A 10,754-nucleotide genomic window follows, 5' to 3' on the forward strand; every position below is an offset into this window, starting at 1 on the left:
TAAATAATCTGAATTGTTATATACCAAGACGTTCGCTCAACAAAACGTGCACTGTGATTGTTTGATTTTTGGTCACGTGCCCCTGATCAAATTCAAATGTATCCCGACCGGGATACAATTGTTGCCCACCTGGGATGTTTTGCTACGATTGTTGAGGGAAAAGTCTAAATATAAAACAAAACACGTAATCACAATCAATCACCTATTGTAAGTATAGCCGCGCTATCTTTCTAGCCTCCTCGGCAATCAGTACTCTCTCTATAATTAATTCATGGAATAATTATGTGAAATATTTTTCTTTTTTATGTCATCCCTTGCAACGAACTTGGTGCAAATATAGTCGTTGTTTTTGTTGAAATCTAACATTGGCATCCCATTCACTTTATTTAAACATGGCCATAACCCCAAAATATTTTTTTCGCTAAAATGAATCTTTGCACCTGTTCGAAACGCATCGCGGCCTTTTTTCCTTTTTCTAACAAATCCTGCCATTGTTACAGTAGAGGCTTCGATAGTTGTGAAAATCCAAGCACCTTTTGTTCATGGCCGAGTTAGAAGGGGAGTGGGTCTATTCCTGTTTTTATGTCACAAACTGATTTACATTGCATTAAATCTTTGTAAAAATGCATCCAAAGTAGATTGTGACGTAAAAACAGAAATAGACCCACTCCCCTTCTGATTCTGTCGTAAACAAAAGATGCTTGGATTTTTGCAACTTCGCAAGCCTATAAAAAGGCAGGATTTGTTAGAAAAAGGAAAAAATGGCCACAATGCGTCTCGAACAGGTAAAAAGATTCATTTTAGCGAAAAAAATATCTTGGGGTTATGGGCACTTTAAACATGGCATGTAATAAGAATTAATTTTTATTACAGATACAAATATTGTTTTCTCCCTTAACAGCCCCTAAAGTGACCAATGACTATGTATAAACTACAATAAAATACAAATGAAAAAACTAAAAAAATCAATCACTTAAAATATACATCTAACAGAGGCCAAAATCAATATGGAGAGGACAAATAGAAAAAAAGTAAGGTGGTGCATTTATATAGCGCCCTTATCACAATGATCAATTTACCCCCAGCGGACTGGAAGCATATATAGGCGCAAATTGCAGCCGCTTCTAAGCAGTCCATGCATGCTGGTACTCATTTTACCGACCTCAGAAGGATGGAAAGCTGAGTGAACTTTAGCAGGAAAGAAGGTCGCCAAATATTCCAGTCTCAGCAGAACCGGGAATGGAACCCAGGACCTTAGGGTTGGAAGGCAGAGATCTTACCACTGCACCAACCTCTCCGCTATAAAGCATCTTTTGTTCATGACCGAGTTAGAAGGGGAGTGGGTCTATTCCTGTTTTTAAGTCACAAACTGATTTACATTGCATTAAATCTTTGTAAAAATGCATGCAAAGTAGATTGTGACGTAAAAACAGGATTAGACCCACTCCCCTTCTGATTCGGAGATATGGAGATAAAAGCTTACTAGTCGCACTCTTAAGTTACCACGTCTCAACCAGTGGGATAACACTATTTTGAGACACTTTTTGCCGCGGCAATCTTACTGAAAACAATCCAATCACTGCCACGCGCTGTGGTAACATTACTGCCTACCTGTCAGGGCGCCGATTATTTTGCGAAATCTGTGAAAACGGGCAAAAGAAATTCACAGAGCTCTCAAATGTTAATGAATTTTTATTACAGATACAAATATTGTTTTCTTGTTTACAGCCCCTAAGGCGACCAATGACTATGTAAAAACTACAATAAAATACAAATGAAAAAACTAAAAAAAATCAATGACTTGAAATATACATCTGTAAATTGAACAAACAATATCTCAATAAATTCTATACAAGAACAAAAGGTTAACAAAAGGAAAGCTTTACTTCCTCAGACTAGATCTAAATTTATAATATTGGGATCAAGACTTTTAATGCATTCAATAGAATGTTTTGAATAGAATGTCCTTTTCCTTAGTAATACTTCTAGTAACTTAAATAAGGACAGAGATTGTGTATTTTACTGTGTGAAAACATGAAGAAATGAAGTTTATCATTGCGACACTGAAGGGCAGATTTGTTTAGGATTTTCAAAAGGAGAAGCAATCGTCTGGCTTTAATTTTTTTTTTTTGTGAGTTTCATTGACAAACATACAATAAAGATTACAATACTTACTTTAAAATGTTTGTCAGGAAACCAGCTAAGTTTGCAAAAGAGGTGATGAGATCTCATATCCACGATTGATAGGCCAAGTATTTCACGAGTAATTAAAGTTCAAATTCCAGCAATGGTTTTGTTTTTCACTGCTGTAGGAAAAACATAGGGTCTAACTTACTGAACTGCCCTCAAACTTGGTTTGTAGGAGTCATTTTTGACACGGTCAACGATATTTTCAATGACTACGCCAGACTTTTTTGAGAGTTTGTACAATATGCAAACCATTTGAGTCAAGATGCAATCCACGCAGTTATTGAAAGCTAACCTTTTTGAAATGGGTGCTTTAAGACTTAAAATAGTGTTTATCAGTGCCATTTAAAATGGGTGCGAGACTCACATCGCTCGCTGGCTCACAGTTTGTCAAGACCCGTGTCTGACTCACACCTGAGTATTATTTAGAATAATTTAATAATATTCGTTGTACCTATGAACTTAAACATGGTGTCATGCAGATTCATGTGCGAGGTGAGAAATATTTGGAAACAAAACATTTCTTAATGCTGGGATACTTTAAGAGGAGAATTTGCCTAGATTGCACACGGATTATTTTAAAAATGATCTTTGTTTTGTTGTATCCAGCTTGTAAATGGTACAAAACAGTGATATAAATGTTTTTGCTGTGGATATCGAAGCTTATCTTATGTATTTTCCGCTGTGAGATTCTCCATTTTTATAGGAACATAACACAAAACTGCACTTTTGTCAACTTTTCCTAAATCTTCCCACCCATCCAAAACAACTGGATAGACCTCTCCTGGTGAGATAGTAATACCACTGTAAACTGGGAAACAATTGATGATAAAAAATACCCTCCCTCCAACTTCTACAGCCCCGAGATTGTTTGGGGGAATGTGTGTTTGTTGTACTACAGACCAAGTGTTTGCTTGCTCATCGTAAACTTCAATTGCAGCTGCGCTACCGGTAGGTTCAGAAGGGTCATTAGGACAAACAGAGCAAGTCCCCCCAGCAACATAGAGTTTGTTCTTTACAACTAAAAGACTAGATCCAAAGTGTGGTGTTGTTGTTGATGCTTTCTGTTCCCACGCATTTCTCTTAGGATCAAAACAAAATAGTACGGAAGAGAATGCCTCAGAGCTACGCCAACGTGACCCGGGTTCAAAATAACTTCTTCCTTGACCATATAATACATATAGGCAAGATTTGTACACCACCCCAGCTTCATTAGAAAATGTTTTTGGACCCAAGTTATAATGCTTGGCATTTGAGCAAGTGAAAGATTGCCAGTGATTTGTAGCTACATTGTATCTGTATGGTGCAGAATATTGATAAATGACATAAATGTGGTCTTCAAAATAGCATAAGCAGCCAATTTGATTGACTGAATCAGGCAGTGGTGGGAGTGTGCCCCAAGTGTTATGAACTATGTCATAACAATAGATAGTGTTGATGCTTTTTGCTGCAACATACAAATAATTACCAGCATACTGAGCACAACAGCAACCTTTGACCTTAGTTAGTTGGGGCATTGATGGCAACGGCTGCCATGTTTTAGACATGATGTCGAAGTACTTTATCTCACTCATGGGAAGAATAGCAACAAGTACCTGAAAAAGAAAGCAACAAAAAAAAAAGGATTCAAGATTACCCATTTGTAATCACTGATGTGCCCATTTATAACTTGTTGGTGAGCAGCAGCTATTAAATGCAATGCAAAACTCTCAAATGTATCAAAATCTCCCCATATTTGAGTTTTAATGGCTGAGCTAATTTCCTCCAGAGGCCAGGTACAGCCTACCCTGGATGCCAGAGAAATTTTTTTTTTTCAAGGTCTGAGACAACGCTAAACGAGATAAGACAATGACTGAAGATGGAAAACTTATTTAAGGTGGCCTATGCAGATCTATGCAGCAAGTGTTTCCGTAGGGGTTTCTGCTCTTGCCCCATTTTTAGTGCAGTCAAAAGATCGAAAAGCTTTCTCATCTGTAAAATCCCATGGGAGTGCTTGCGACGCAGGCTGTTTGATGAGAAATCTGAACTGACAACTGAGCTTCGTGGCTTGTGCCACCAGAGGTCTTTTTTTCCGTCCTTGGTCCTTTCCTTCATCTCACGCAGCACTGTCTCAGACTTTGGAAAGAAATTCCTCTGGCACCCTGGGCAGGAGCCCATGAGTAGGAGCTTGCCTCTCCCATACGATCCCCATGAATCAACCTTTGGACATATCTTTCTTTTTTGAGAATGCCACGAGTTCTTCAGCTGTGTACCCACTGTTTAGATTGGCCAATCAGAATAAAGTTATTGTCAACCGAAGATAAAAATAGCAAAAGCAATGTATGCAAAGTGATGAAAATGCAAGTCTCCTGCTGAAGTGTTAGTTCTAAAAATTCTCTACATTGTACTTGCACAAATCCCATAATACACCTGTTTTACCCCCCAAAAATATGCATAGGCATTGTTTCGATTTCTCTTGGGACATCTTCATGTCCCAGGAGAATTGCAAACAATGATTACGCAAAATTTTGAGGGGATAAAAGAGGTGTATTATGGGATTTGTGCAAGTAGAGAATAGGAAGGGTTGACTCCCCGGGAGGAGGGACTCCCAAATAAAAAGGGGAGGGATGCTCGTCGGAAATTTTAAAATATATGAAACCCCTAAAGGAGACCAATCTGGGCATGGCCCAGGCATTTTTTGACCCCTAAAAGAGACCATATAACACAGAGAAATAAAAAACTTTCACCTATGTGAAGAAATATAAAAGTGTAAATAGACACTTAATATATTTCGTCGCGTGCAATCCTAAAAGACCTTCTTGGCTACATATGATTGCGTTTTGCCCAGAACACCTTAAGTGAGACCAAAATCGGAAATTTACACCCCTAAGCGAGACGACGAGCATCCCTCCCCTTTTTATATGGGACTTCCCCCACCCCGGGGGGTTGACCAAGGACTGGATGGTTACAGCCACACTCCAAATAACAATTTATTTTCCCCAGTGTCAGGATTTTGGCCATTCTCGATTCACAGGAAGTTTTTCCAGCTAGTGCATCACAATTCACGGATACCACATGCAGGGCTGTCAACTCCCGGACAATCCGGGACACTCCAGATTTTGGATTGTATTTCCTGGTCTTAAGATTATGGTCTGAAATCTCCCTATGAATTGCTGAAGTTTGAAGTGAGAATTGACTTTCACAGCAATAAAATTTGAAATACTTTGTGTTGTTTGAGTTATTTTAACATTCCAAATTAATAACAAAATTCGAACATTTCATATTAAACTCCGCTAAACCGTTTGTTGCTATTGATGGATTTTAATTTAGGCAATAATGTGATCGGTGCAAAAGAGCCTAATCAAATTAAACATAATTAACTATTGTAGGGTAAGAGCTGTTTTCTACCTATGTAAACCATGTGCGCGTTAACCTCACTACTGGAATTGCGTCCACACGCAAGGAAATAGAAAAACTCTGACCAGGGTGGGAATTGAACCCACGACCTTCAGGGTAAGTAACCCCTGCTCTACCAACTGAGCTTCAAGGTTGTGTGTGGGCAGGATACCATGCAGTAGGGCTTAAATGCTCACATGGTTTACATGAAATGACATCATAGGCATTATGACGTCATCTATCATCCCATCCCCATCAATGCTCAATTTAACAAATTGATGTCAGTTTTTCATGCGTCTGTCCTGTTATTGATCATGAATTTCGTCATAACATTGTCAAAGTAGCTGTGGATCCACGCGGCGATAGCCGAGTGGATCCGTAGACTACTTTGACAATGTTATGACAATTCATTGTCAATAACAGGACAGATGCATGAAAAACTGACATCAATTTTTTTTTACAATAACAAAAAGGCAGAGGGGTCAAAATTAAGTCAAAACACGAGAAGAACGCGAGATAAAAATGCGAGAAACTTCAATCTGACACAAGCAATATCACATCATCCTTGCATAAATTATAATTTTATGTGTCTGCCTGCTTATTGACAGTAAAAATTAACCAATGAGTGCGCGAGAATTTTGCAGTCATTGTAAAAATTATTTTTTACTCAATTTTAACATGCTGCCAGCCTTCCTCTCAGCTGCTGAAAGTGTCAATACCATCCAGTCTTACGAGGTTTGTAAGAAATTGTTCACCATCAAATCTTTCAAGGCCCATGGCCCAGATAATGTACTGTGTAGATTCATTAAAGAGTTTGCCAACGAATTGGCTGAGCCTGTTACCAGCATTTTCAATGCATCACTTCGATCTGGTATTGTATCTGCAGTCTGGAAAGAGTCTAATATTATACCTATTCCTAAAGTACAACCACTCATAAACAAAGGCGACACTAGACCTATTTCTCTTACTGCTTGTCTGTCCAAGGTCCTTGAGGATTTTGTGGTCACCTGGTTAAAAGAGGATGTAAGGGATAAAATCGACCCAAATCAGTTTGGATGCCTGAAGGGAACCTCCACAACGTATTGTTTACTTGATATGATTCATACTTGGCTCCCGCACCTGGATTCCCCTGGCCATAATATCCGCCTTTGTTTCCTAGATTTTTCGAAAGCTTGTCACTGTATGGGATATAATTTACTAAATAAATTGAAAACCTTTTGGATTTAGGAGTCCGCAGATCCCTAATACCATGGATCACAAACTTCCTGACAAATTGCCGACAATGTGTAAAACTACCTGATGCAATTTCTTGGTCCAGTTTTGTTCCTTGTAATGCTTGACTGCCACTACACCTGAATCATGCACTTGGGAAGTTTGTTGATGATGTCTCTTTGTCGGGAGGGCTTGCAAGAAATTATAGTAATTCGACTATCCAATCCAGTCTCGATGCCATTGCCCTTTGGAGCTCTAGCAACTGGAAGAAACTTAATGCTAAAAAATGTAAAGAAATGCAAATGATTGTGCTTTCTTGAGGAGATTTCGGAACCCATACGAGTGAGGATCGAAGATCAAGCACTTGAACTTGTCACTTGTCATGATTAAACCTTACTATTCTATCCTATTCTATTCTATAAGACTTTAGGGGTTGACAGCCCTGCACAGGGTTGCCCCACCCCACTGCTTGTCCATTGATTGGGGATGCGTTGTGTGACATCCAACGTATTATCATTATTAACCGTACTCCAATTTCTGTCAAGAACGGGCCTCTTACACATGCTGCTTTTTATGATTTTTCTTCGCTACTGGAAAGGCTAGTGTCTTCTCCTGGTTATCTTCTTCTAGCCGGTGATTTCAATTTTCATGTCAACGATCATCTGACAACACCTCCGATAAGTTTCTTGACCTCTTCAACTGTTCCAATCTGGAAGTCTGTAATGTCTACACCCCGACGCATAAAAACAACTACGTCTTGGTCCTCATAATTACCAGATCCGCTGAAGCGACTACCTTAAATTTATCGGTAAATGACCCGGTTATCTCTGATCACTGTGCTGTGGTTATCTCTGATCATGTGTGCTGCACATTGGCTATCAAGAGACCACCTAAAGCTACGCTCACCCTCACATCACATAAACTCCGCACCATTGATCCAGGCAACCTACGGTGTGACATTTGCTCCTTTGCCTTAGACAACTGACTGTCTCAGGAAAATACGGAACTCTGCGACCAGTATGGCTCGGTTCTATCTTCAATTTTAGATAAACATGCACCTCTGAGCACAAGGATCATCACTTGGCGACCTAATACTCCTTGGTACAGTGAGGAATTCAGAAAACGGAAATCAACCTGCCACAAGCTTGAAAGGCGCTGGCGACGCTCCAAACTTGAATCAGACTATCGACCCTATGCAAATCAACGCACTGTCATTCAGAACACTATTTTCAAGTCAAAAATGGACTACTACGCTAATCTTCTTTCGGAGGCTGGCAAGGACAAAAAAGCCCTGTTTTGTTCAATCGACCTTTTCCTTCACAAGAAAGCAGAGAAAAGTTTCCCAACCAGCTTCTCTGTTGAAGATCTTGCTAATACATTTGTCACCTTTTTCAAAGATAAAATAAACCGTATCAGAAACATACCTACTCCTCCAGAAATTCCCAAATTCTTTTCCACCCTGGATATTTCTACCATTAATTGTGAACTTAGCAACTTCTCACCTACCTTGAATTCCGAACTTTTGAAAATTGCTCATTCTGTTGTGCAGAAATCATGCTGTCTGGATCCTCTACCTGCCACGTTACTGAAACACCTCTACTAAAGAAACCTAATCTGGACCATGAAGTTCTTAGTAACGTTACGCCTATCTCGAACCTCAACACGGTTATCTCAAAAGTTATTAAGAAGCTTGTGACAATGTGTCTTCAAGTTATCTTGATTCTCACCAACTCACAGAGCCTCTACAATCAGCCTACAAACCATTTCACAGCAGCGAAACTGCCCTTGTTCGTGTTCAAAATGACATTTGCTTTCTATGGATAATCGCCAATGTGTCACATTCCTGCTACATGATCTCTCCACTGCATTTTGACACTGTTGGCCATGAAATATTGCTCAAAAGATTGAATTCTAAATTCTCGATATGTGGCACTGCACTGCACTCGATTGGTTCTGCTCCTACCTTACTAACCGCACGCAAGTTGTCTTAATCGACAGGAGGAAGTCACAGTCTCGTGAGCTCAAATGTGGAGTACTTCAAGGCTCCGCCCTTGGGCCCATCCTCTACCTACTTTACACTACTCCACTTGCCGACATTCTACGTTTCCACGACATGCATGCAATTTCATTTCTACGCTGATGAGCCTCAGTTATACATTTCTTTTTCTGCTAACAACGATATGGAATTAACCAGCAGTACCGGTATTGCTAAAATTGAGGAATGTTCATCCGCTCTTGATAGACCTTGATAAGTGGATGTCTTTAATCTTTAAACAAGCTGAAACTTAAACAAAGACAAAACTGCACTTTTTTACCTCTACTCAAATCATAGCCCTCAACAGTTTTTACCCACTTTGTTTTGGATCTGATACAATCCAGCTGTCTCCATGTTCCAGAAATATCGGTGTCGTTTTTGATAGTACTATGTCAATGCTTCCTCATGTCAATTATGTTTGTAAAGCTGCCTTCTGTCATCTTCTAAACATTTCCCGTATAAGAAAATTGCTATCCACTAAAACCACTGAGACTCTAGTCCACACCTTTGTAACCTCCTAATTGGATCACTGTAACTCTCTTTTATACAATATCCCAAAATATCTTACTTACGGTAAGTTATTAAAAAACTTCACTCAGTACAGAATGGATTATGCTGAGCTTCGACTGATTACAAGCTCTTGCAAGTGTACCTATTTTATTCGACCTGCACTGGCTTCCAGTTTCCGAGCGAATTAAATTCAAAATAATTCTGCTCACTCACAAAGCTCTTCACCAGCAGTCTCCTATCTATATTCAAGACCTGATACGCCGTTATTCAACTTTAAGAATGCCCCGGTCATCTTCAGCATTACACCTGAATCCGGTGAACTTTACTCTCACGACGTATGGCTCTAGAGCTTTTGCTGTTTCGGCCCCTGAACTGTGGAACAAACTACCTGATGACATCCGTTCTTGTGACAATTTAAATCTTTTAAACGTAAACTTAAGACTCACCTTTTTAAAAAATATTTTTAACTGGATGATATGAACTTTAGGCTCGATTACCACCCGAGTCGAACTTCTCGACAAATAAAAATTCATGCGTCGTGACATTATATGGAAAAATATTTTCCTACCGGGCTCATTGACCTTGGTTTTGCTTTCTCTAAAGAAAACGTGGATCTGTTTGAAGGCCTGTAGTTGTGTATCAATGTTCTGTGTAATAACGTGTGTATTTCTGGGATAACCTGCATTTCCTCAGTGTCCAGTTCTTCGATTACGTCTTTGATGTCCACCAGCCCCAAACGAACAGCACCGATAACTTTAGCCGCTACAGGCATTCTTTCTTCCTTCTTGTACTTGATCCACTGCATCACCGATTTGAAAACGAAGTTCTCTGAGGGAGCGTTGAGGTCATCTCGACTGAGAAGACTTGACAATTGATCTGCGTCAAAATGGGCCAAGAATTCTTCACTTTCACAAATTTCCTTGTAAATCAAGGCCATTTCATGTTGCGTAGCCTCTTTCAATTCCTTCAGACCAAGCCGATCCACTATCCTACAGATGCGGCCGTAAGTTTGCAAATCAAACTTCTGATGAACAAATTCGGTCTGAAGGTAATCACAGCACTGTTGGATAACACTTGTAACTTGAAGATGATCAGCAGCAAGCAAAACTTCAAACACGTTTTCATCGTTAATACTGATCTCTCCGCCGTAGATGGAATCCATCACAATCTTCAAAGCAGCTGCAGAAATGTTCTCATCTTTGAGCTCAATCACTTCCTGGTTGGATTCCTTCATTCCATGAGCAAACATGGCGTGGAAATAATCACTATTTGCAGCGAGTACAATCCGATGAGCTGGAAACTCGTCGTCACCAACTTTTAAACGAACATCAATGAATTCACCTTGCTCACGAAACAGAGCACACTTAGACAGCAGAATTTCAGAATGAGCGACCATTTTTAAGGCCGACAGAAGGAAAAATGCATGATCACGTGA

General features: G+C 39.6%; 1 protein-coding gene across 1 annotated transcript; it reads right to left on the reverse strand.

Annotated features, from left to right (window-relative positions):
* Nucleotides 1–2,855: 2,855 nt before the first annotated feature.
* Nucleotides 2,856–10,754, reverse strand: LOC137991130 (kelch-like protein 3). The gene is made up of 2 exons (XM_068836248.1): nucleotides 9,888–10,754; nucleotides 2,856–3,782 (listed from the first exon to the last, which is right to left on the reverse strand). The coding sequence occupies exons 1-2, from the start codon at nucleotides 10,713–10,715 to the stop codon at nucleotides 2,856–2,858; spliced, it is 1,755 nt and encodes a 584-aa protein (XP_068692349.1). The 5' UTR covers nucleotides 10,716–10,754.

The sequence above is a fragment of the Montipora foliosa genome, chromosome 2 (genome assembly GCF_036669935.1).
Source record: "Montipora foliosa isolate CH-2021 chromosome 2, ASM3666993v2, whole genome shotgun sequence".
In the NCBI taxonomy this organism is placed as follows: Eukaryota; Metazoa; Cnidaria; class Anthozoa; order Scleractinia; family Acroporidae; genus Montipora; species Montipora foliosa.

What these genes read in the sequence shown, in the direction of transcription:
- LOC137991130 (XM_068836248.1), bottom strand. Translation starts at nt 10,715, where the DNA reads ATGGTCGCTCATTCTGAAATTCTGCTGTCTAAGTGTGCTCTGTTTCGT. An exon ending in AACCAAGGTCAATGAGCCCG is followed by an intron (nt 3,783 to 9,887) that starts GTAGGAAAATAT and finishes TTTCTTTTTCAG; the next exon opens with GTACTTGTTGCTATTCTTCC.